The sequence below is a fragment of the Pomacea canaliculata genome, linkage group LG14 (genome assembly GCF_003073045.1).
Source record: "Pomacea canaliculata isolate SZHN2017 linkage group LG14, ASM307304v1, whole genome shotgun sequence".
NCBI classification, from domain to species: domain Eukaryota; kingdom Metazoa; phylum Mollusca; class Gastropoda; order Architaenioglossa; family Ampullariidae; genus Pomacea; species Pomacea canaliculata.
This window is the reverse complement of record NC_037603.1, coordinates 17859546-17886521: the sequence shown is the minus strand read 5'-3', so window position 1 is coordinate 17886521 and position 26976 is coordinate 17859546. Positions and strand designations below refer to the sequence as shown.

The window sequence follows — 26976 nt, the reverse complement described above, 5'->3', positions numbered from 1 at the left end:
TGCAACATATCTTTATGTACTGCACTAAAAATATGCAAAGTCATTGTAATGTCACCCTTCTTTTAGGAGCAGATAGCCTAGGGCCTAGGCAATAAAAAGAATATTTGAAATAGATATATTTATACTTACCGTGCGATGATTGTGGGTTATAAATAATGTATACGTGCACTTATGATAAAACAATTTGTATTTTTTAGCATTCAGTTAGCATAGCATAATTGAGGTCATGCTGAGCGAAGACCAGTAACATTACACATTCAAAGGGGTTGACGAAAACACAAACAAACACGGAAACAAAGAAGAGTACAAATAGAAAATGGAGAGTTAAGAAGATACACACAAAGAAGAACAGTAAACAGGGACGAGGAAAGAAGGAATACAAGACTAAATCTGCCATGTCCTCGTGGTTTCCAGTTCATGTCTCAACCACGCTTTCATGTCGTTCAGCGCAACGCTCTTTGGAAAATGGGAAATGATCAAGTTGACCATGCTGGCATGCAGGATGTTCCAAATTGCCCTTCATGAATGTTACCTACACGGTTCAGCATTGAAAGCCATTTGTCTGCAACAATCTTCAGGTGTTGATGTAGAATACCAGTAGTCTTGATATACTTGGAACAAACTGCCAGACATGCATTTTATTTGGACTTTCCCGCTGCTTCAATAAATAAAGTATTGTCTTGTAGAGTGGTTTCGTCACTTAAGATGATCGCCACTGAATCCTCATACTCATACGGTGGCACTGCCCTGTCTTTCTCGCATCTTCCTTCTTTCAGTGATGCCCGCATCCACAGTCTCTATTTATCTTTCGAGTTTGAGCTCCACATGCTAAAGCTTTCTTAACAATTTCTGCACAAAAAAATGGTGCTTTGATGACTGATTATTTGGTTTATTAAACTGGATGAAAGTAACTCTTTCTCAATAACAGTTTCTTTTCATAAAATTTAAATCTCAAATTTGAATAGTTTGTTTTCCTATCGTCTCTTTGCCATGCTTAAAAGAACAAGGAAGTAAATGGCACGAAAACACATGCGTGGTAACATTTGAAGATCGGTGACTTCCCGAAGGTTATTTTTAGAACGGCTTTTTTTTACCGTTCCAATAACCATAGGGGACCTATCAAAGTGTCCCTTTATACCAGCTTATCAAGAAGATAGCTTTCGGCGTCAAGGCTCTATTGGACCGATTGGCTAACGGGGCGCCATGTAAACAAGCGTTTCAATATGATCTTGCACCTTCGGGCTCTTGGCAAACAGTGATCCGCGGACTATTTATTACCTGAAAGTGTATTCTTCCGCGTCAACAGCCTATACGTTGGTCGGTAGTTTCACGGTGCAATAAATGCTAGCACGCAGATGACAACATGGGGTGCGCACACACAAGGAGATGCTTTCTTCAGTCGTTCTTGCTGGCCTTAGCTGCTCTTCATAGTAAGTCAGTTCTTTAAAGAATTTATTTTGTAAAGTTTGAGTTGGTTTTAGACAATGTTTCTACCGATTGTTTTTAAGATGAGCAATTTGCATGATACACTGTCGGCCAGAATTTTGCGCAACAGACAAAACTTGTGTTACTGTTATAACGTCGGAGCACGAGCGGGGATTCGATAGATTTTCGAATTTGAAAGATAATGATGCTAGTGAACGTTAAAAAAAAAAAAAAAAAAAAAAAAAAAAAACTCCATATTACCGAGTTTCTTAATGACAATCCGCCAAAACATTGAGCTAAGAGTGAAGTTTCCGGAGTTAACAAAGATCAACATCGTCAACATCCTAACTGTGGGGTAAGCTTTATTTTTGTCTCTCAAACAAGAAAGCAGTAATATTTCTCTGCACAAAAGACCTTTTGAAATGAAAGCTTTAAAGGTGTTTTAATAAATAATCTTTTTATCTATAGAGGAAGTGACGTATTGCATTTGTCTTGAGATAAACTTGCTAAAGGTGTGTGAAATAACGAAGTGTATGTGTTTAAAGTTTTGCTTGTTGCTGGTTTCGTCTATGTACGACTTTTGCTATTATATTTCATGACCATTTACAGATGTTCCTGGTGTACAAATAATGAGATCAAACATAAATCCCTTTTAAAGGCATATACATTTTTCAACGATGAAGAATGTCCATGTTGAAATCGAGAGTTTTCATGTTATAAAAGCCAAGGTGAGAACAATATTATTTCCTGTATTATTTACTGAATGTTATAGGTATTTGAATATTTTTAAAATTTGTATAACGTAAAAAAATAAAAACACAGTGCCAATTACTTGATGCTAGCATTTCAAGATTCTAACTAATGAACACACCCATCAGAAAAAGTGAAGAAAAGATACTAAAAAAATCAGATAAACGGAGTTTATAATTGACAGTTAACTGCACGTAGTGACTTTTGTCAGAGTAGGAGATGAAGATCGTAGCCAGCGTCCTCTGCCGCCGGTACCCTCAAGGACTAATCACTCGCGGCTAATAATGCCAGCCGATTCTGAGAAAATAGGACACGAATGTGTTGAAAACATAGGCAGAGATTTATTTACCAAAACGTGAATCAAAAGAAAGAAAAGTACATATGCCTAAGCAAAAGCACGACAACATAAGACCTATCACCCAACAAAGTGGCGATGTTTTGCTTTGGGCTGGGAAAACTCCATGAAGTCGGTGAACAACGTTCGCACTCGCACAAAACAGAGGAAGGAGAGGCCTCCCATTTCACGTAAACACCCATTCTTCTTAGTCTTGTTTACCCCCAGTGAAGTGCCGGGCCGCAACTACACAACGCTAGCGGATCCGGTTTGGGGCTTCCTTCTTCAGTTTGATCCATTTCATCCCGATCTCCACGTCTGTCTGGGTGTCAAGGACGAGCCACAAATAGCACCAATGCACACACGTCTACACGCATTCTTTGAGTAACAAGAGACGACTACCTGTCAATGGGCTTCTCGTTTGTTTACTAGTTTTGCCCATGTGTTCCTTCATGCTCTGCTTCTTTTTCCAAAAAAAATCCTTCCTTCCCCACAGGTCACAAGATGTAAACAAACACTATACCACCTTAATGACACATTCAGGTCCTTTGGAATTCGGGCGAACCAAGCAGACGATCTCCTCCTTTGAGAACGAAATCTTCTGACGGCCTTGGCGTCGAACGTCTACCTCTCACAGGTAGCTTGGGTCCTCTTGACCAAACCCTATGATTTCCAAGGTGACAGCAGGCAGTCCTGACAGTTCTTTGTCACTAACTCACCCCTTTGCTCAAGGTTCTCTACCCCAAGCGTCCTTCCTCCAGAGTCTTTCCCTTTGGAGTTCAGAGTCAGTCGTTAGGAAGCTGAAGTTGCTTTGAGAGCTGACCAGTTGCTCGATTCACGCTAACGTCGTGCAGAGAAGTCTCTTGCGAGGTTCTTGTTTGGCAAATTTGCAAAGACACAAAACAAGGGAAGCCATTGGTCACTCACTCATCATACAATCATCAAGTAACCAACACTGACAAATAAAAGACCACTCTACTGACCCTCTGCCCCACCTACAGTGGCATTGCGGACAGGTGACTAAGCCTCCTCCCCGTCAGCCTGGCAGACAGGTGTGCAACCTCTCAGGTGTCACTCTCTTTCTAGACGTCATTGACGCCTCTGCCAGCGGGCTGGTCGCTCTTGGCTGCTGTAACCCCTTAGGGATGTCTACCCCATATAACTCCTTTACCTTTCTATCCCATACAACACCGGCACATACGCCCCCTTTCTTGCATAAGGGGTCTCAGGCTTGTCATCAAGCCACCCTAGACTTTAATCGGCGTGATTGTTACTTCCATCTTAAAGATGTCACATGACACACACGTGAAACCTTGGCAGAAAAAATTTACTCGCAATACAGTAACAATGTCCACATTCTAACCAAGTGTACCACTATCCGACTGCCTCCTCTCGCCTCCGGACTCTTCTGAAGTCTTCATCTTCCTATCTTTCAGTCAGAGTAGCTTTAGTGCAGGACATTAGTGAAGGGCAGCGCAGAAATTTATGCGCTGACTATTTTCACCTGCACACTGACCAGAACACCCATCGGCCAAAGCAAAGTGCCAAGAATTTCCTTCTCACTTACCCATTACGGCTCATGACTTACCCGAATTTCGACGTTCACAGAACTGGCATAAACGTTTTCTCCGGCAGCAGTTCCAACCAGCCTTTTACACAGACTGTGGACCTCAACGGCAACCTCACGCTGCTGCAGCTTAGCGCACAGCTACTCAGAAAGATAGACTGCTAGTCGGGAAATCACCCGGAAAATCCATTTCAGCCACCCTGAGGTCCAGCATCTCCTGCGCAAAACCGCTCCTTCCCCATCCCTATATATATATAATTATAGGCTCGGTAGTTTTCGAGAATATTTCACCCATTTGAGCATAAGTAACATGAGAATTAGTGTGAATTGTGGGGCAAGCACTTGTGCGGCTGCATTTGCATGTCATTTGAACACCTCGGTATACCCCGCACCCTACAAACAGCCCAAGTCTCTATAGATGGAATAACGAGTCCCTGGGTTTGGCATGAGGATAGCTTTCCCACGAGAATCGTCTCTACCTTCCGGCTAACAAACTGGAAAGAAAAGACTCTTGTACTGCCCACCCTTTCATATCCTCTGTTCTAGCCGTCTCTTGCGTCTAACCTGTAATAAGGGCTGTCCATCCACTATCCCTCCTCCCACACTGGACGCCCAGGGAGGGACAAACCGACGCGGTTAAAGCTCGACACACTAAACCTCGAGCTAACCCTTACTCGTTGGACTGTAGCTTAGAGGGCTGTAACAGACGAGACCAAGAAGCCTTGTAAATAATCTATAAAGTACTTGAGATTTTAATATGCTCTTCAAACATGCGATTTCCTTTCATTTCGAAAAAAACTCATTCTATACACATTTCAGGGAAGCCCCTGGAACCGTTGCACATGATGGATCTATCATTTCTGCCCATTGCACGTGCATGGCAGGACTTGCTGAGGCCTGCAGCTATAAGTAACCATTCTTTTGTGATGAAAGCCTTCACCAAGCTACTGAAAGAGAGGCAATTTCAACTGACCCACTTACTGGGTATTTCCAAGTTCAAAAACATTTTAACAGCGCGTCCGGTCGACTCGTGGATGGAACAGAAGCGTGGAACCAGCATTATAGCCCTACTCCTAGTTATGAGACGGCATAAGAATTGTAAAAGAAACTACTATCAAGACAGCAACTTACTTTCTCAAGCCCACACTTGTTCCCATAAGAACTATAGAAATCATTACACTTTATTTGTTATATAATGATAATAAAAATAACTTTATAGCTGACGGACATTCTTTGAACTTGTTCAGAAAGCAGTTTGTCAAGAATTTTTTCTGAAGCCACCTTCGTTTTTGTTGGTACTGCTCAGTTTTTGCCTCACTACTTCTAGGCTACTCCTGCATTATTTATACTGTCTTATTCAAATTAGTAATAGAAACACACACACACACACACACACAAAGTACCCTTTGCATGAAGTAAAAATTTAAAAAAAACTTAAGACCACACTTAATATCTGCTTTGTCACTCTATATTTTATTTCATTTTCTGTCTACCAGAGACCAGTGCCAATGTCATCCACTGTGTCGTGGAGTAGGACAACCGACACACTTCACCTCACCCTCATCACAGCTCTGGGCTTATCAGGCATGCTGTGGTCTGTATAGGAAGACTGGCAAACCATTAAATTAATCTCTTGTGAATAAATATTTACAGATATTCAGCACTGACTGGAAACTGTGTAACTTTAAAAACTACTGTTAGCTTTGAGTTTTTGTTGCACTTAACTGGAAAATATGTAATGTTCTTTTATTATGTGGCTGTATTAACCTGAAAAACTTTGATATCTTCTTATTATTCGTGTTATAATAACGGATTCTGCTATAAGGCTTAAGGATGGTTGGAAATTTATCACTGGTAAGAGCAATCGACCGATATACCAGAAACGTGGGAGACAAAGATACTCTAGATACAAAGATACAAAGACGCATTATATCTATATATATATGAGAGCGATTTCGGCAAAATGCCGCAATAGCTCAAACATTCGCTAAACTTTGTGAAATTTTTGTAAACAAGTCTTATGTAAAACTTCGCAATACAGCGCAAACAGTCTATCAAAATTTTATTTTTATAACCACCAGATTTCAGCAAAATGTTCTGAATGAAACATAAATGACTGATGTACGCTGGTAAGGAGAAAACAATAAACGGGGACCGGTAATTTCATCCAAAAGCCATGTCGCCCCGGCTATATCAAGCTCACATCTAAGTCAAATCGACCTCGTCAGGAGAATACCGATCCACGTAAGACTACATTGTCCCAACACCAAAACTCGAATTGTCTCGGTTTGATATTAGCCAAACGTCTGAAAATAGAACATCTAAACCAGCGGTTCTCAACCTTTTACTTGTGACGCCCCCCCCCCCCCCTGACGAACACCGGTACGTCCGGGGGGGGAGCCTTAGCTAACCTCGAACGCCGCGTCGAGGAAATCAGTACAATTCAACAACGGAAAAACAAAGTTCGTATCTGCAAGAAGTATAACTGTTAATGAAATTTTACTAAAGCAAATTCTGCGGTGCTAATAATATTATTTTATTGGACACTCACTTTGATTAATGAGAAGGTTGAGCCTGCTTGCTGTTGCATAGAGAAGCGAACCTGTGTGCGATGTTCGTACCTACTGCTATTCGCAGCTCAGCCTCTGCGTGCCACACGATTTCTGTATTTCGACTTCAGTGCTGCAATGCTGAAAATCCTTGCTCACATATACGAAGTTGAAAAATGGCAGAACTTTTATTGCTTTCTCAGAAAGCACCGTTGCCGCTAATCCAGAATGTTGGCACTGGTGTTGTTTGGAAGACCATTTTCAGAGATTGGTCACTCGAAAGGTCGATGAGCTTCTCTTCTTCTTCCGTGGACAACCCGCTTGTGCTAGGATCAGCCAGAAATGGATTAGAATCCAATCGTATTTAGTCACATCAGTTTCAGCGAAGTAATGCTGAAACCTTTCTTGCAGTCCGTTTAGATGGGCAATAATTACATTCTTCACCTGATCAAGATTCAAGTTGTCAGCCTTGCACTTACACAAGCACGGAAACATATCAAAAATATTTTCCTGGCGTATCTTTTGCGTCCACAACGAAATTTTTCGGACGCAAGCATTCATCTTGTCAGTTGTTTGTAACATGGTGCTGTCTTTCCCTTGCATAGAAGTATTCACAACGTTCAGCTTCTCAAATATGTCCGATAAATATGCCATTAGCAGCAGCCATCGGTCGTTCTTAAGCCCCCACCCCGCACTGTCTGGTCATGGCTTTCTGTCAGGGACCTAGAGTACTAGGACTGAGCACGTGCGAGGGCGAAAGGGTGTGAATGATGGACGTTTCCTGAAGGCTTGCCTTTTAGATGTTTTTTTTTTAAAAAAAGAGAGGTGTGACTGGAGAGGGAGAGGGGAGTCAGCGATGAGAGATTGGGGGAGAGAGAGGGCAAAAGGTGAGAGGAGGGAGATTGCAGGCATAATTGTTGAGAGGGGGATTGTGTTTTGAGTTTTGGAAGTGAGAAGTCACTGCATTGCCGAGACAGTGTACTTGAATAGGGAGAAGAGATTTGGAGTTTCATCGCCCTCACCACTCGGTTACATAATCTAAGCTAATTTCACTAATACCTGTATAAGAAACTTTTAAAAAAGGACCACCTTCGTGACCCACTTGTATGCACGTCGCGACCCCCCAGGGGGTAGCGCCCCACAGGTTGAGAACCGCTGATCTAAACTAAACTTTTTTTTGTGAAAATAGAAAATCATGTTTATGGGCCATTGTACAATTGTACATTGTATTCATGTTTTCAGGTTTAAATTAAGGTTTATGTAGCGAAATATGTTTACTAAAATGTGGTCGTAGTAGGGAAGGTCTTCTTCATAAGGAAGTTTTATTGTATAACAGTATGAAGGTGGAATAAAAATTGTAGTGTTCCGGTGCAGTGGCTAAATGCTAGAAAGGTTAGACCACAGAAATGTCTTTAGGATGTCAATGTTAGCAATAAAAGTAATTTTTTTGTTGCTTTGTATTATTCTTAGTTTTGAAGAAGAGCGAACTAACTCTTGATATAAATGTATGGCCTAAGCCCTAAGCAATAATTTATCCATTTGTTCTCTCTCTTTATTTTACTTTTAAGTATGTAGTATTTTAGTACCCATATAGATTTTCTCTGATAGCTATATAATACATCCAAGTTCTAAATTCGTCTGCTCTATATATATTACACATGTTGCAACATATCTTTATGCAATGCACTAAAATATGCAAAGTCATTGTGATGTCACCCTTCTGTTAGGGGCCGATGGCCTAAGCAATAAAAAGAATATTTGAAATAAATGTATTTATATTTACCGTGTGATGATTGTTGGTTTTAAATATATGTATACGTGCATTTATAATAAAACAATTTGTACTTTTTAGCAGTCAGTTAGCAATAGTATAATTAGGGGAATTCTTCAAATTTTCATTTTTGTTTTTCGTATCATATCTTTCTCTTTCTCTCTGTTCGTGCTTATGTCATACATGTTTCTATACACATTATGCCACATTTTTGTTGGGGGGTGGGGGGGTAGAGACTTATTCAGCCCTGAGAGCTCCGATAACTTTAAGTGCCGTCAGCTTTTCAAACTATTTGCTGCTATCCACTTGAATAAGCGCTAAACTCGTTTAAACCCCCTCTCCCTCTTTTTATGACAATCCGCCAGAACATCATCTACTTCCTAGTTGTGAAGTACGCTTTATTTTTGTGTCTCAAACACGAGAGTAGTAATATTTCTATGGCAAAAAAACCTATCGAACTGAACACTTTAAACATATTTCAATACGTAAACCTTTTTTATCTTTAGCAAATGTTACATATGATTTGATTTGCCTGGAGAAAGGTTTGGTAAGTGTGTGTGAAATAACGAAGTCTACGTGTTTAATGTTTTGCATGTTGTTGTTATATATACAGTTTTTTATTATTTCTCAGGATATTTTGTTCCTGATATACTTAGGAGCAAATGGAACATTATAAATATTTTCCAAGATGAACATATATAGTCCATGTTGACATCAAGTCTTCATGTTATAAAAGCCGAGCAAAGAATAATATTAATAATATTTCCATTATTATTTAATAAATATTATGGGCATTTGAATCTTGTTGCATCTGCTATTAAAAAAATCAGATAAACTGAATGCATAATACACAGTCAACTGTCCATAGTGATTCTGTCAGAATAAAAGTAAAGTTAAATTCAGTACAAAGTGTCCCGTGTCACCTGCCAATTTTTGTTTTCTGCAAATGAATTAGCTTCGGGCCTGTCCCGTACTTTTTTGCGGATTCCGAGCGCGATATTCGTCCTGGTTCCGCGTACCAACAGGTGGAGTTCGAAGATGGTATATGTGGCTTCGAATCTCTACAGCAGTTAATTTTTACAAACGCCTTTATTTATTTACATTTTAGTAAAACCGTGAAATGTTTTAATGTTTCTTTACAGCGACGAATTTTGCGAAAGCCCTTTTAAAATCATTTTAGTTCTGCAGAGCTTGAATACTAGTCAGAGCAAGGCAAGTAAAATTGTGATTTACGCCTGTTTTCGTCTGAAAAGTTCGAGTGAGAATGTCGTTGACTGTCGGCATGGACTTTGCCCCACCCTAATGCTAAACGTGTTCCTGGTCCACTTGGTTGTGGTGATTGAGAAGTCTGGGTGACTAGGTGGTGTCAGGTTTTGTGTCCTATTGCTTTTGCTTGTGCATGTGTGCATTTTTTTTTTCTTTTGATTCCTCTTTCGTTAAATAAACCTGTGGTTTAATTGTCAGCAAGCACATGTCTTGCATGGGGCAGCTTTCTTCACCGCACACTACAAACAACTCTCGTCTCTATGGACGGCAGAACGCGTCCCTGGGTTGGGCATGAAGATAGTTTTTCCATGAAAATCTTTCCCGCCTGTCGGCTTACAAACTGAAAAGAAAAGACACATTCACTGCTAACCTTTTCATACCCTCCACTCTAGCCGTCTGCTGCGTCTGACTTGTAAGTAGGTCCCGTCCATCAGCCCTTCCCATTCATCTTCCTTCTTCAAAGAATTACTTTTTGTAGTGCTAAATCTTTTGATCTCTCATTTTATACAACATAAATTAAATCAGCTGTTTTAACTGTAATCGCCTTGTTCCCAATAACTTAAAATAATTAATAGGTTATAATATTATGCTTTTTTGAAATCAATTAACTTTCATAATTTATTGATAAATAATTCTTTCAGGTAAACACACCAGGAGTGGCCTAGTATTAGAGATTTTTTGATTGCAGCAATGTCCGTCATCTGAAACTGCTGATGTTCAAAGCCTGAAACGAACAATTTTTCAATCAGCGAAATTTTTTTTACATTTAGGGATCTTATACACTAATTGATTACTTCAGTGAATCTGTTCAAACTCACCGGAATGTACACGAGAAAGCTCGTGATGTAAGTTTTTAGCCTCTTGTTACCCTTCAATCTTTGAGCTTTACCACCTACTTGTCTTGCAAGTCGTCTGCCTCAGGGCCGGTGCTGGCTCTCAATGGCCCTGAGTTCAGATCATGGTTTGTGGAAAATGGACTACACTCGGTTTCTCTCTCAGTTACTGGCCTGGTTTTCAGGAAGCCCCGACTGGACTATCGTCAGGATAGCGTTGGAAAATCCTGTACACCAGGCCTGGTTTTATGGATTTTAGAAAGTCTGTACATGGAGGTTATTGTAATGATTCGCGATTCAGGCGAATCTAATTAGATTCATTTTTATTTTTAATTCTCCTTGTGGTCAGGGAAGAACAGTCGCGCGAGCGCTGACGTGGCTCTGCGTGACGATTCTTTTGCGTCATATAGTGAATGACGTAAATGAACTTAGGACAGCGTAACTAGGGCGACGGTAGGCAATGGAGAGCCATGTAGTACTTATGATTGGTTGGCACAGTCTCCAAGAAAGTCTGTTAGGAGGTCGTCCTAGTTACCTGGTCGCTAAGGGTGCCTGATTGGTCAGGAGGGAGAAAAGGATGAGTTAACTGGGTGGTTCTAACGTTTCTCGGGACAGATGAGACCAAGCAGTTGCAGAGTACAGAGCTCCCTGGGGAGTGAACAGTGTGAGGTTAACTGCCTGCAACGGATATCCAACGTTTTTCCCAATGGAGTATTATCGTGTGTATTCCGAGTGTGGTGTAGTAATTAATTCAATCGGAATATAACATCTTCGCCGATACGGCTTTAATCTCCTTAGCTTCACGAACTGCGTGAAGTACTTCATTGGATTAACCTGCTGGTTCAGTCAGTCGTCCCGCCAGCCCGTCTGTTAACCGTAGGAGGGAGGTTGACGCTGGGGGAGTAGCGTTATTTTATTTTGTTTCATCCACATCTCATCGCTAATTAATTTCATAAACATTAAATGTGTTAATCGTTGGCCGGACCTTTTTGTTGAAAAAGGTGAAAGAGTGCGGCGAGCATGGTTTACATGCAGATGTTTACACGCGCTCGCAAACACATTCAACACACTCTTTCGTAAAACGTTACAGTTATACTGTACTTGTTTTAATACATGTTCAAAAGCCAAGGCAATCTGAAATAAGTACACAAAACTAATCTCACTCTCAAACAATTACAATGGAAGTAATTTAACTGCTAGCAATACAACAGAATAATGATGATGACGCCGACAATAGTGAGGATAAGGAAAATGATGTTATAAGTTGCCTATTTGTACATACTTAGATGTCGCTGCGCAGACAACGCCTGACCCTTGTCTCTATGGAAACTACCAGAACCTGACGGACGTTCACCGCAGTGTGTCCTATGTGACGACCTACCCAGAGCCTCCACTGTGCGACATTGACCTAGTGGCGGGCTGGTACCGGTTTGTGGTAGATGCTGAGAGTAAAATGCCTGAGACATGCGTCGATACTTTAAAGGTATGAAATTGAAAATTTTAATCTATCCATCTGTTAATAAGAGAGCAAGACAAAATATTATTATTCCATAAAAATGACTTTACTTGAACTCACTGACACGATACTGTTCGTTACAAAATGAAAAATGAAATTATGTCCTCAAAGACAAGAAAATATTGTATTGCAGTGTCTTTAACGACTTTCCACAATTATTTGTTCGAATAAGCTTGAAAAAGAAACTTGACCTAAGGCCTGAAACAGACTCATTTCATGCTCTCCTACAATGCGTGCGTGTGCAGTGCGGGACGACTGTTCCAATCTGGATGAATGGTACTCACCCCTCTGTAAGTGACGGGATCCTAACGAGGCGAGCATGCGCGAACCTCCAGACTGGTGGCACCTCTAGTGTCCCATGCTGTGGACAGGCTATCAACATCGGGGTCAAGAACTGTAACGGTTTTTACGTTTACTATCTACATCCAACACCAGCCTGCCCGATGTCGTACTGTGCAGGTAATTCGAAAATAACTTTTTTTTAAATCGCTGTTTAGATTATTCCCTTTTACCTATACATTTATCGACCGTTAATGTATACTTCATTTGGACTTCAAAGCTCATTTAAGGATTCTGCATGCATCAAGGAGATGGAGAGCATCATACACAAAATGGACACTCGTGTATATTATGAGTGTTCTTGTTATAAATAAAGCGGTTCTTACGAATATTGATGTCACGGACTAACTTGGTGGGAGGACATTTTTATTGATACGGTCTGTATAATAGAGTGTAATAGAAATGGTCACTGTGCCTTGTTACAAATCGAATGGTGTCGCCGGTCAACGCTTTGATGTGACCCCGCCTGACCTGCCGGTGACCGCCGCGCGGCTTTGACTAGAACCGCCTACACCCCTCTAGCAAATGTGTGACAGACGTAAGCCTTAGTACCTGGAATGTGCGGTGTGAGAGAGCTCATGCGTGACTAGAAGAGGTTGGATGTTTCTAGATAGCTTTTGTACAGTGTCTGTAAGGCCAGAGTGAGTGTGAGTGTGAGTGTTATGAGTAGTCGTATCGCGGAAGCTATTGTGGGCGTGTTGCCGATAACATAATTGTTGTCTCAGACGTGGGTAGCCTTCAATCAGCGAGTGTCGCTGTGGTCAGAGTTGTGAAGTGCGTGTCGCTGTTGCAGTAGCAGGTGTCGCTGCTTGGTTTGTCCCAACATGTGTCGCTGATTCTGTGTCCGGAGTGTCACTGATTTGCCAGTGTGTATAATACATGGATATTACAAACTGTAAATAAAGTTTCTTCGTTTTGAAATATCTTCGGCTACGACGATTCAGTTTCTTGGAGAGGTTGGCACCGTAGATTAAGGACCCGAAACGAGCCATTGACGACGACATACACGCATGGGACTGATGCTTCATCGCTTTATCTAATCCGGGACAACAACCATCTTATTTTTCCTGTAATTGGCCTTATGCAAGCAATCCATTTGTGTTGACCAGCATCAATTATTTTTTATGTCATGGCTAGCAAAATTATTTGACGATTGACCATGCCCTGGTTTAACCAGACATGGTTGAGGCCCATAGCTCCCAACATTACTCGTACTTTTGTAGTTCTTTTTCCCTTGAGCATCTAGGCTGTACAAGAGCAAGTATGCTTGTTTGAGTAGACGGTCCATGTTCATCAGCGTCAGGCGGAACCAGAATTTAATGGTTTTTATGCAGCAGTTAACCAAAAGTGGGTAGAGCCCGAGTTCTGCATGCACAATCTCAGTGTGCGAAATGGGGTATCTAGAAACTGTTTACAAGCGAAGAGATATACTTTTTCAACTGGGCTGTCATCCTGTAAAAGCCCCCATATTTCAGCTGCATATAAAAGAACAAGTTGAACAAATATTTTTACTATATCTGCTGTAGCTTTCTTCCATTTAATTGCTGTTTCGCTCCCTGATTGCTGTAGTGAAGTTAAAACCCAAATACACTTAGTTATTAACTACCTCCAGTGGTTTCTCTCAAATAGACCATTTTTCACTTAGCCCTAAGAAACAACCTTTTTTTAAAGACAATTATTTCAGTTTTATTAGGATTACTGATTTGTAGAGAGGGGGAGAGAGAAAGCCAGTGGTTGTGTGTGTGGATGTGTGCGTGCTTGCGTGAGTGAATCCGTGAATGCGTATGATAGCAAATGAGAGATTATGCCGTTTACCCTCCGGGGTTGATTTCTTCCTCTAACTCCTCTTTATGTAATGTTATCGTTCACTTTTGATGTACCTCTTCAACAAAGTCATGCTACCTTATGCGTATTGTCAGTGAAGAAAATTAGGTTAACATGCTCTTGACGTCATTTCCGTAAATATTGACAGCTAGTTATCATCAATGGAACCATCAGTAACACCTTACCTGGTTCAGGGCAAAGCACGTCCATAATGGTATGATAGTTAAGGTGTATTTGTGAGGCAAGCGAGTGTCAGCTCTTAAGATCTCCGCTTGTTGAACTTTGCAGGAAAGGACGCACCATGTCCAGCTGGAAAGTGGTCTCCCACAGGTTTTCCACCCGGCTGTAGAGGTGGGTGGAAATGTTTTCTTGTATGCGAATGCATCACTGTAATATATGGACGTAAGAGTGCCTGTCTAATGAAACAAATCTCAGTAAGATTTAGTTTAAGACGGACTACAAGTATGCGATTGCCCTTCTGACAGCCATAGACAAGGAACGACTCGCTTGGTGTTGTAAAGACAAAGAAATTTTGAGTTTCGCTGAATGTAATTATCACGTGCTACGTCCCCGTGAACTGTCTGCTATATTCACAAACGTGTTTCCTCACCTGAGAGTCCATCATTTGTTCTGCTCTTTATTCTATCTACAGACGCCTACCCACAGCTGACTGACCCTCCGAGATTACGAGGACCTGTGATAGAGCGAAACACCTTCTACTTCACCTGTGACCTGACCTTTAGCGGCAACGACACGGATCAAGCCTTTGAGTTCGTCTGGCTGTTTAATGGCCTGGAGGACCCTAAAGTGCTGCCAGAAAACGTCAGTTATCCGTTGCAAGCTGCAAGACTGGACGGGGCTAAACTTGCGGGTCTCCTCAACAAGAACGTGAGCTTATAATTACATGTTAACTGCAGACAACACAGTGATTAAAGCCGTAACAGAAGGACGTACTGTTATATATTTTGGCTATGTTGCCAAATAGAATATGAAATATAATTATATCACTTATTGTTATTGTTATTGTTTTGCTATTGAATTACTGTTGGCATACTGGTATAAATGATACAATGTAGGGGAAAGCTAGCATATACTGTGCAGTCCGAGATGTGCTGAAATAAGACCAACAAAATACATGGAGTGTCGACTTAATGGAAGATTTGTGAAAGCATATTAGGGTTTATAATGGCAGCACAGTGTGTGGCAAGAGGAAAGAAATAAAGAGAAAGATAATCATAGAGAAAACAAGAGAGAAGTGAATTTGAGAAAGAGAGACAACGAACGAGAGAAAGAGAGAGACAGCCGTTGAAAAGCTCGTCACATGGTACTTCATTCTAAATTTTTCAATTGCTTGAGAGGTTGATTGTAAGATAGTCGACTTTACACGCACTGTCAACACATCAGAACCCGGTTAATTTTTGCAAAGTTGGGTCCCCGCTCACATCCTCGTGTTATATTGTACCCTCCCTTTCCACAATAACGCAAATCCTGTTTTCTCCCACACATTATTAGAGCAAGTGAGAATGACAAAGAAAGAGAGATTAATAACTGTGTTTTCGTGATCGGGTTCCTTGACAGGTTAGTTGTAAAGTGCGTGCATTTTACAAGCAAAATTTCATCAGAAAAGGACCCTGGCTGGAGAGTGTTAGGACGTACTGGACTGGAATACAAGTAAGTATCGATAAATGCTTGAGGCTGTAAACTACATGTATACTGCCAAACCTCTCGCTAAACACAGCCATATCAAACAGAGAGAAATAGGGGAATTGAAGCAGGGATTGCAATAATAAAGTAAGGGTAAGTTGTCCGCTGTAAGTTAAGAGCAGTCGTCTTGTTCCCGTAGTTAGAAAGCGGGTGTTTCTTTACCCCTGTGACCGTAGTTATAACTAAGAGAAAGATTTCCTGGAGTAAAGTAACACAAAGCACTGTCCGTGGAGTATGCCCAGTGCCTCGTAACTAAGGAGGCAAGAAGTTCTTGATTTTTCTGTTTTTACCATCCACTCTCAATGTATACTGCGTTAAAGCACGCTAAACCTTAAAAACTATTCTTAAGTATCTGTCAGCTAACAGTTCTCTACAAACAGTGAGGCTTAGGGGTAGTTTATTCCTTGTTACTCCTTCAGGTGCAGAAGGCAAATAACACACCTCTCCGGGCGTAGCCCGGTATAGGAGCCGGCACTTCAGTTTTGTGCATGTGGTTCCCACATCCTTGCCTCCCTCTCTACTGCTCTTTTCCAAGGTCTGCTTTGGTCTCCCCAATCTCTCCTCTTCCATGAGGGTTCAGTCAAGTGCTGGACCCAGTAGGCAATGTGTGCACTGGTTTGCGCAGCGGTGTGTCCTATCCAGCCCATTTGTACTGTTGTGATGTCTTGGCTGGGTAGTGGCATTGTATTGGTTCTTTTCCCACAGGCTGCTGTTAGAGATCCTCTCAGCCATCTATTCATATTATGGCGTAGGGCATCGGTTGGTAAAGGTCTGGAGCTTGTTGTTGATGCGTGGTTGTCATTCTCAGCAATAATTTCAGAACCACAAGTAGGCAGCTTTCGCATTGTTAAAGAATGCGCGGATCTGGTACTGCAGAATGAATAATGCTCGGAGTTCCAGATGGGCGGTAAAGTGTTAAAATCATCCTGTCTTCTTAATGCGAGCTTTTGGATGTCATCGTCCGCTTCACCGTCCTTGTTGACAATGCTCCTTGAGAGATACCACGAAGCACAATCGTTTCCTAGATATTCTCTTACGAAAGGTTTAGCGAGCTTTGCCACTTGTGAATGAACTTGGCAGGAGCGGAGTTGTTGTACAATCCCTGAATAATATTTATGAGCGGGATAGGTGGAATGCCATAGGTCAGGGGGAATCATGACAGCCTCTAGATTATGTCAATGTCTACGCTGTCGAAAGGCATTCTCAGCAGTTCCAGCAAAAATATATGTAAAGGGAGGATTGCCACTCGATAGAGTTGCTGAATTTTTGATTGATACGCAGCGGTGGGGTGTGGAGTGAGGTTAGTGCAAATGACATATCCTGGCTAAACACGCGGTGCTTGTTTTGGGTCTCAGCGTCGTAGTGTCTTGTTCTAGCGTGCCTTCTTCATAAGTCTCGGTCTAGTAATTAGACCTTGTTAGGACTTGTGTTAGGTGGGATGGACGAGCCAGGGGGATGTATCACCGCCAGCTGTATGACTAAGAGAGGTTTCTTTTTTTGGGGTAACGTGACAGGTGGCTAGCAGTTGGCGGGGTATGTTGGTAGGTGTGTAGAGGGCTGTAAAGGTGTTCCTGGGGTTTTCGTGGTCTGCCTTTAGTTTTTGGGGAATATGCCATCCGGGGCCTGTTGATTTGCCACTTTTCATACTTTTGATAGACGCTTGATGAGTTATGTCTTAGTGGGAGGGCTGGTGTATGATGCTTGCGAGTTTATTCAGTTTACTGATGGCTTTGTCAGGAAAGATGATGGACGAGTTCGATTCCAGAAGGAGTGTCTGGTCGAAGTGTTCCACCAACCTGTCTATTGGTCCTCATCGTTCTTAAGGTTAGTTGCCATTATATGTCTTTCGCTGGCTTGTTTTGAATGTTCACTGCCTGACAGTGAGTTCGTGTTATTTCGCATAGTCGCTTCATGTTCCCCGTCGTGTTCTTTTTCCGGTCTGTCAGTTCATGGGTGAAGCGCCCCTTGTCTTTCCTGCCAGACGGCGTTTCACATGGTTAGGCTTGCTTGGCTTAATCCAATATTCAGTTTGGGAGACCCTGCTTCTCGTGGTTGGTCTTGACACGGTGGTTGGTTGAGCTTTCTGTTTGGAATCCTTTGCTGGATTCAGTCTTTGCTGAGGTCTCTTGAGCCATCCCTTTATGTTTCTTTCCCTTGTTCCGCCTAGAAATCTGTACAGGCTGTCGGTTGCGCGAATGCTCGTTGAGTTATTGACCCTTGGGGCACTTGTTTCTGTCTCTCATCTCGTCCTGAAAGGGCCTCATATTATTCTTGAATTTCCCTGTTAGTACTTTACTTGTTTCCTTGTATCTAGAGGTATTGAGCTATTAAGGTGACGTGTGGTTGTTGCTGGTGCGATCAAGATGAAGGACTTGGCAGCTAATCTTGAAACTGCCACTAGAAGTCTGGTGGTCTTGAGCAACAGTCTGACGAACTCTGCCTCACTCGGATCTTGGAGACTCCTCGCTTTTGAGGAAAGTAGGCGTGGTATGCCATCATAAAAGCTAAAGAATTGATCTTGCATGTAAAGAATTAAGGGCTGCAAACTTTGAAAACGGGTTCATCGTGGTCTAGAGATTTTAAGTCCTTTGGGTGGATTCATGATAGTATTTCTTAGATAGGAGAAGGATGGTTAGTCCTTTGTTATCCTCCTAGTGGTAGGGGTGGAACACATTGAATCGCCAGCATACAACAGGTGGTCTCCTTACAATTATGTAGTTTACTCATTTGAAACAAAAGTTGTTATACACATGAATAATAGTAAGTATACATATCACTAATGCGTATAAATCTATCTACCCTATTTTTCTTAACCATTAATCGCGATTCTTAAGACATATCCCTCACATCTCCAATAGTACGAGATGAAGAAGACAAACGTGGGCATAAGGTCAACACTTCCTGGTCTGTGCAAATCGTCTCTGACAGATGATGATAGTGTGTCTTTGGATGGTTGACCTGTCGGGGGCGGTCAACTGGGGTGCAGGGGTCAGGTAGGGGTGAAGCGCAGGGAATATGTTCTGTCGTTCACTCTGTGTAATAACACTGCCCTCGTCGGGGGGTAGTATAATTAGTCTTTTTTGTTCTTGCGGCGCTCAAGTAATATCAATAGGAGTTAGTTGTCTCTGAATCTGTATTTTGGATAGGGGATGAAAATATAATTGCTTTTCTTAACTGTGTGGATATCTTTCGTTTTTCAAGCCCCCTGTGGGTGAGTGTCAATGGGATTGCAGGTGGGATTCAATGATGCACGTCAAACTGGAGGGGACATCACGAGTCGAAGAGCGGTGGTGGCACGACAGGAACGGAGGCTAAAGGGTGTCAGTCGTAGCCAGCAAGAGTCAGAGGTGACGAGACGGGGCACCAAGAACTTGTGGGGTCCATCCTTCGAAATATACGTCGTCAGGTGGACCCTTCGCGGGGGAAACCGCCACAAGTCAATCAGCAGAGCAGAATATTTCAAGGTTTTAAAGATTCCTCGTACAGGTAATGAAAGTACATATATTAAGGAGCTTTCTTCAAGGAAGTGTTAAATGAAGGGCGGATGGTTTGACGGGAAAAACTGTTCTCTCCCTTTCTAGTTGGCAGGTTGTTAACGAATGGGGATAACGGAGGTGTATGGAGTAGTGACGAGCAAGGTTAACTGAGACAGTACCAAAAAAGACACGTACTAGAAGTAAAAATGTATAATACTAGTAAAGAGAAGTATCGAGAGAGATGTGTCAACTGAAGTGGATGTTTTCCAACAATTCAGTATTTGTGTGATGTGTGTTCAGGTAAGCGGGGGATTTCGTAGTCTCATTGTGACTTTGGAGGGGAAATGGAAGGAACGACTTTGTTGGTATGTCAATTAAAGACTGTGCAGATTATTGTTAATAGTTTGGCACCTGGAAAATGAAAATAGTTATATTGACGTTTCAGCGGATTGGCTTATACAGATGTAGATATTGCAAACGGTGATTTCATTGCGCATCTTCAGTCGTGAAAATACCTCTTCTTTTACAACCTTCGCACCTTTCAAAAAGCGTTGGGCTGTGTACAGTGCGAGTCGATTGAGGTCTGGTTGAATTCGACATGGAGGTGGAAGGTTGCTCTAAGCTGGAAGCATTAGGTCTGTCTTAATAAAGTAGGGAGACAGAGTTGAGCTGGGCGACTTTCTTGGATGTTGGCGCCCGTGGTGGGTACTAATCGTTTTCAACTGGGTGGCTTCGATTGAACCATCATGTTTAATTTGCTGGTCTTGTTTTGTGATATGGTTAGGTCTCATGGAAAGCATGACTTCGATATGGGATTGAAATTCTAATCAATATTAGGTGTGGAATTTGGTTTAGTTGTGTACTTGGGGATGCTCGATGCACAGCAGGTGTGATATTGGAGCAGAAGAGATTCAAAGCTCGTGCAGCGAGTTAAGTCAGATCCAACCATCGGTGGATGGTGGGGAGACACGAGGTCGAGCGATGTTGGGAGGGGTTAGAAAAATAAGATTAAGGGTGTAGTACTGTAGTTTTGGGGTGTGGTCTATGTTAGTGCTGGGGCCTGTTGTTCTATAAGGGGGGTGCAGGGGGTTATGATTATGGGGGGACTAGAAAATAGTGTGGATAAAAGATCTTAGCAGAATACGGTATAGTTGCTAGTTTGTATCCGGGAGTAGTCGGGGCGTCTGTTTAAGTTGGGGTGACTTAGGCGAGCGGTGCCTTACAAAGTGTCCAGAAGATGTTTTGTGGGGTAAAGTGCAGAATGTACGAGTACCTGTAGGGTTCATTTACATTTTTTGGTTAGACAGAAATCTTTCCGTTGTTTGCAGTAATGCAGAGAGCAGCAGCGGGGGGGGCAGACCCGACGGTGAGTTATTTTGTCGTGCCGTTCTGATATTAAGCTGGAAAGTACAATTAAGTGACAAGTTCATTGATCAGTTTTTTATTGGCTTTGTACCGGATCGCTCTGAGATTAGGTGAGTCAAATAGGTCTTTCGCTCTAATACAGTGTAAGTAGTCTAACAGTATGATAACTGTGCAGGTTCGTGTACAGAAAGTGTGTTGGCACCTACATTACACTTTCGTCTTACATGGCGGTCTTCTCTCGGTTACACACGCCACAGAAGTATTAAACGAATTGAGATTTTGCCATGATAAGGGATGTTTTGGAGTTTAAGCAAGTCAAAGGAAGTCAGAGGTAGTCATTCGAGGCAGTTAGTACTCGAAAACTAATAGCTAGTAGTACCGAGTCTCTGGCGGTATGGGTGCTTCTTGTGACAGATGCCTTTAGACAACTCGACAGCTGGTGTCTGTAAGACAGAGGGCAAGCCCAATGTTCTTTGGTTATTACAAACTGGCGAGATGAGTTATATATGTGATCTTGTGCTTGGGCTGTCGGAATAAAGTTACGCCTCCTGCTAAGGACAACAATTTCAGAAAAGCTGGAGGTGTTGTGAGCAGCGTGGTGACGTAGACAGTTTCAGTGTACAGTACAGCAGAAGAGTTGGCAAGAAAATTGTGCTGAACATGGAACACCAGATACAGGGAAAAACAACACCCACCGTCTTGCTAAGTTTTCTCGGCGAGGTTAGGGGTGATTAGACTACGACAAAGCACGAGAAGAAACTGGGTTGAGAACAATCGGTTTAACTGGGGGCTAGTGCCTCACAATAAGGCAGCAGTGGTTATATATCTAAAGGCGGTTCCTTTATATTGAGCCCACAGCACGCTACTTGGGCGTTGTAACTAATAGAGGGAGGATGTGCGCGACTGTTTTTGAGGATCACTAGCGTGTGGGATGAGCTGGGGGGCATTAGGAGGTAAAGGGGTGAGATCCTGGGAAACTGCAGGGACTGGGCTTTCCTCCGGCTCAGCACCAGCCGTCAGAACTTGGTTACGCAAACAAGGAGTGGACGAGGCATCACTAGAAAGTGGCAGGGGACGCGGGTATGGGTGGGTGGACCTGGGGTTGAACTGTCATCTATCTCGGACTTCGTGACAGAACCTGCTGACTATCTCTGGCAGATCGAAGAAGGGAAGGGAAGAAGAGGTACAAGAGACGCAGTTGAAAAACGGTAGCAGACATGAACGGGACGAAGGAGCGCTCTGAGGGCTGCGGGAGTAGAGTGGAAAACATCTATTCTCGTTCAACGCACACCGGAGACGACTGAGAGATTGTAGTGTCTTAGGGCAACACTAAACACCTACAGTTGGATTGCGGGGTGGAGTCGGTACTCTTGCGCCTCCTAATTCGCATCAGAGTCCATCTGTGTACGGTGAGGCGTGTCTATGTGAAAATTTTGAGTCTTGGGATGTCGCAATAAAAGATGGATTCGACTGGGTGGGTGGTGTATAGCGCTGGGACTCAGGTTCCCTTAGCTTTTTGAACAAAACCGGAATGATTACAGATTAATGGAAAAGCAGAAGTTTGTTGTTGGGCTGTTGTCTTATGTGATTAGGTTGTGAGTAGTGAAGGAAAAAACTCTTCAACAGGCTACTGTTGGTAAAGGATTATAGCTGGTTATCTGATTACTTACTAGACTGATGAGTTGCTGATGTGCTTAGAAAATATGTAGCAGAGATTGGCTAGGCGAGTAGGAGAAGCGTTCGCTAAGGGGGGAGGGTATAGAGGCAGACACTAGTAATTTGTCTGAGTGTGAACAATGGATACATTACTGTCGATGAAGAATATTTTACATGTAACATAGTCTACGCATGCCTGATAGTAGGGTGTGTGGATGCAGGCAGGATGGAGAGGGTATTATGGATGAGGCGGTAGTGATGGGGATGGGCATGTGCGGTATTTAAGAGGACGGTAAGGGTTGATTCTGTGATGAAAAGCTTTGATGCTGAAAATAAGATTGTAATTTCTGCTGGTACAGACGTTATTCCTGGATCTAACGAATGTTGAAATGACGGGTCGATGTTGTTGACTGATTTGGTTGGTGTACGTATTCTGGAATGTTGGTGGGTTGATCATGATGGTTGGGCTTGGAAAGTCTTTGCCCGCGTGTTGCTAAATGGATGATGTGGGGCATTTACAGTCAGAAGGTTATTCCTTATCTGGTTCACACACACGCACACAGGGTGCATTTAACATCGAGATGTGCGAAGCAACACCGGTTGCGTTGCTAGCGCAACTATTTTAAGCGTAGTTGGCTGGGGGTGGGGGGGGGATTATTAGACATTCTGTGGGTGGTGCTTTAGCTGGGGTGTAAAGAAATCACAGCGAAGTTAAAGTTTGCATTGTTGTCCGTCGCGCTGTTTGGGGGGTCCATGACGCAGGTTGTGCGAGTTGGTCGGACAGAAAGGCAGGTGGCTGGGATGTGTCGTGGATGTGATGGCGGGTTCGTGAAGGGGCGATTGCTGATGCGAGGTCGAGGGCTTGCGATCCCAGCTGTCTTACCGCCAAAGAGACGGTGGGTCTGCCCGAGGTGGGCGTGCACAGGTTGGATTAGAAGGGCGACGACTTTCTTCAAGCTTTCGATGATCGACGGATAACAGGGTATGGATCATCGTGTAATTATAGATCTTTCTTGTCGTGATCCTGTCTTGTCTATTTGGTCAACTGCTTTTTTTGAACAGGAGGCTAATATTTGCGACTTGAGATGATAACTGGTGCTTTTCAAGTCGTTTGTTGAATGGTCTTACTTGAGCAGGTTCCTTGTGGGAGGGTTCTCTATTCGGGGGGTAAGTCTGCTTTTGGTGGAGGGTTATGCGGTGTTGATTAGGAGGCAGTTTTCTTCCATGACCTTTTGACAGAGTTGTCGGTGTTTGCAGATGCCAATGGAGTATTCGAGAAGGGAGTTATATTAGCGAGCGCCGTGTGGTTGTGCCGAGGACGACTGAGCGGGGGGAGCTGGGCTGCTGAATGTTTAATGATAAGAGTTGGGTGATTAACAGCACGGATGCGTTGCTAGTTTGTGCGGTCTGAGATCGAGTCGCGTTAGGGTGTGGTTCTGCTGTGGGAGTGTGCTGGCCAGTCTCGGTCTACGGGCCGACGCCTGTGGCTTTGCTGTGGCTTCTATCTTTGTTGGGGGTAGTTATTTGTCAGTGGATGTTTGTTTTGCTTGGGTGTTAGGGGGCGGGGAGGTTCAGCTTCTTGGGTGTTGTAGCTGAGTGTACTTAACTTTGTTTTTTTTGGTGCTTTTTGGTTTTGTGCTTGTTTTGAACAGATGACTTCGAGTCTTGCATTTTTGCTTTCAAAGTTAGTTCATTATTCGTTTAGACAGAGATTCTTATGTTTGTTTGACAGAGTGTTAGGTAGTGGATGAGCGCTGTTACTGTGTTTGACTAGTTCTCCCAGTCTCCGGCAGATGTATTAGATATTTTACAAATACCTACTCTCCTGGACCTCTTGGTTGGATTACAGTGAAGGGAACGGTGTGTGTTACCAATTGGGTCTAGCCCTGTGCTTGTCGATTTTGAAACGTCAGAAGAGGAGAATTAATGGGGTGTCGACAGGATAGAGGGTGTATCAAGCAGTGATAAAGATAGTAAGAATAGAGGGTAAAAATGCGGTAGTGGGGGTGGTTGATGAACAAGAGGATGAGATGAGGAAGTAGATGCTGACTTAATAAAAAGCTGGTAATGATATTTTTGATAACTCTGGACTTTTCTTCTTGGGGAAGCCAGGTACGGAGTCTCTAATTTGGAGGTGCTTGGATGTGGGTGTGGGCGTGGGTGGGGTGGAGGGAAGAATCTGTGTGGTGGGCGAGAGCCTCAAGGTGGGGGTGTCAAAGAGTGTTTGCCGTTTAGTTTGGGGTGCGGTATTTTATTTGATTTAGATGAAAAGGCAGAGAGGTGCAGCCCCTGGGATAATGCGGTTAGTTTTGTCCATTTGGGACATATTTTCTATTCCGTCGCTCCAGTCGGCATGGCAATTTATGCCGGTGTCCCATCCCGGCCGCAGGCCTGGGTGAGCGGTGATGTTGCCCATGGGTTCCGATGGGAGGGAACAATCTGGTTGTGATGGCACCTGGAAGACCCATTTTCGGCTGTGTGGTTCGATATATTCTTGTACTTCACATACAATAGATGTTCAGGAGGAAAGATGTTAATCGCTGGATGAATGAATGAAGAGGTAAAATTATTTGTGCGATATCAGTAGTCGGTTAGAGGGAAATTACGAAATGTGTGCTGGTGCTTCGCATCCCATCCGATGGGACGCGGTTTGTATGGGGGTCCCGAGTTGCGTGTGGGGGATGACAGGGCACGTGCTGTAATGGAGGACGTGGGATATGCTACACAGGTGCAGTGCAAATCGGTGTTTGTAAAGTTGATGTGGGAAGTTAAATGGATGGCGAGAGCCGCAGAAGCGAGAGGAGAATTGCCCTTGGTAACAGAAAGGAATGAAGAAAAAAAAAAATTGTTGTCTCCTAAATAGGTACCAAAAATCACGAATGTGGTGTATATAGAAGTCCTGTATGAATAATCGGTGTGGTGGGTATATAATCTGATGACAAGAATGATTGTGTGTTGGAAGACTACTCTCTGCCCCCTAAATGGTCAGTTGACAAGTCAGTGTCGTTAAACAATTAATTTTGTGTGTTTGTCTTACTACTAGCATTGCAGGGCACCCGTAGGTAGTCAGATAGGCCTGCCAAAATAAAGATGCTACAAACAGAGAATCCTTCACATGAAAATGTGTTTAAAAAAAAAAACGAACCCGAACTAAATAGCAGTTTCTAGTACTTTTCACCGCAGGCACATCCAGGCACATGATCTGCACTTCCTCTCGGATCTAGACTTTCTACTTCCCCAATGACCTTAACATCCTACAAAGGAGGCGAGCATGGGAGGGATTAGGTGGTCACCGGGTTGCTGTACATAAAATATGAGCGATGATGCGCGTTCGACCAAATCATAAAGGCACACACTGGCTCTGATTGTATTGAGATGTTTGGAGAAATGAGGGTGAATGTATTTGGGTGACAATCTGAGTGTGTTGTAGATCTGAGCCTGTCTGGTGGGGTCAGTCTCTTTTCGTCGATAACTAGGGCTGTTGAATCGATTCAGATGGAATGGAAATCATATTCTGGAATGTATACGTTGACCAGACTGTTTCCTTTGTCCGGGGAGCTGATTTTCCGTCTGCCAGTGCCGAGATGTTAGGTGGGAAGGTTACCGCGAATCGGCTGGCGTTGGGTGTTTCTCCGGACTGAATCTGGTTGGGGGCGCTGGGCAGGCGCGACTATCCTCGATGGGGGAAGATGCTTTTGCGGTGACTTGGTTTCGTGACAGACAGACCCAGCACACCGGACCCACCTGGTCTGCGTTTGTGACAGCATTGTGCCTCCAGGACTGCTTTACCGGTGAGAGATTTGCACGTGAGTCTGGACAGTAAGTTTTGTTTGGTGTGGCTTTTCTGGGGATTGTTCAGGATAAGTGGTTCGCTTTAAAGCTATTTTGATATTTTAACTTTAAAAACATGGGGTGTAGAGAAGTGGATCGGTGAATGGTATACCTGTGTATGGAGATCAGACATGTAGTGCATTGTTAGTGGTAATTAATGTCAGGAAAGCGTGACTGTGGCTATTGCTGGATTCGAGGATTCGAGGAAGACGGGGGATTCGGTAAGTGTGCCTAAGTCACTGCCGTGTGACATAACGGCCTGAGAGTGCTCATGCAGAACTGATATAACTGTGTTACGTTACCCGAGGTGAGAGTTATTAGATGCGACATACGGATACTATTACGACGTGGGTAGCCTCGAATATCGTTTGGGGTCAAGTGTATTATTTTACTGATTTAGACGGGTTCAGACCTTTGGCTGATAATACGGGGACCCGTATGGCTGCCGGCGAATTATTGGGAGGAATATTCTTGGATAACACAAAGTCGATGGGGAGCTTTGAACATTGTAAATATTGTGATGGTGTCAGTATTGTATTCCGGGAATATCTTGAATACTCGGATGTTTGGTAACTATATCGTAGTCGTGGCATCCCGTGGGAGCCGAGGTCTCACCGAACCCTAGTGGGTTTTCGGCTGTTGAGTGGCGGGGAACGGTTACAAGAGACCACTGCAATTACCCTCATAGCGGTGATGGTCCTGATAGTGACGAGAGTATGAATGAGCTAAAGTTACGACTCCCTGTCCACTGGATTACAGATTTCTCTGTT

General features: G+C 43.1%; 1 protein-coding gene across 2 annotated transcripts in view; it reads left to right on the top strand.

Moving 5' to 3' along the window:
• The window catches only part of LOC112555414 (von Willebrand factor D and EGF domain-containing protein-like), a 72146-nt gene that overhangs the window by 9507 nt on the left and 35663 nt on the right, over positions 1-26976 (top strand). Inside the window, exons 1-2 of one of the 2 annotated variants that reach the window (XM_025223798.1) lie at positions 1146-1430; positions 11782-11978. The exons of the other annotated variant lie outside the window; for it this stretch is intronic. Of the exons in view, the coding sequence (XP_025079583.1) occupies positions 1364-1430; positions 11782-11978 (264 nt within the window). The 5' untranslated portion in view covers positions 1146-1363. Of the gene's footprint in view, positions 1-1145; positions 1431-11781; positions 11979-26976 lie in introns of those variants that run through there. 2 annotated transcript variants of the gene reach the window in all.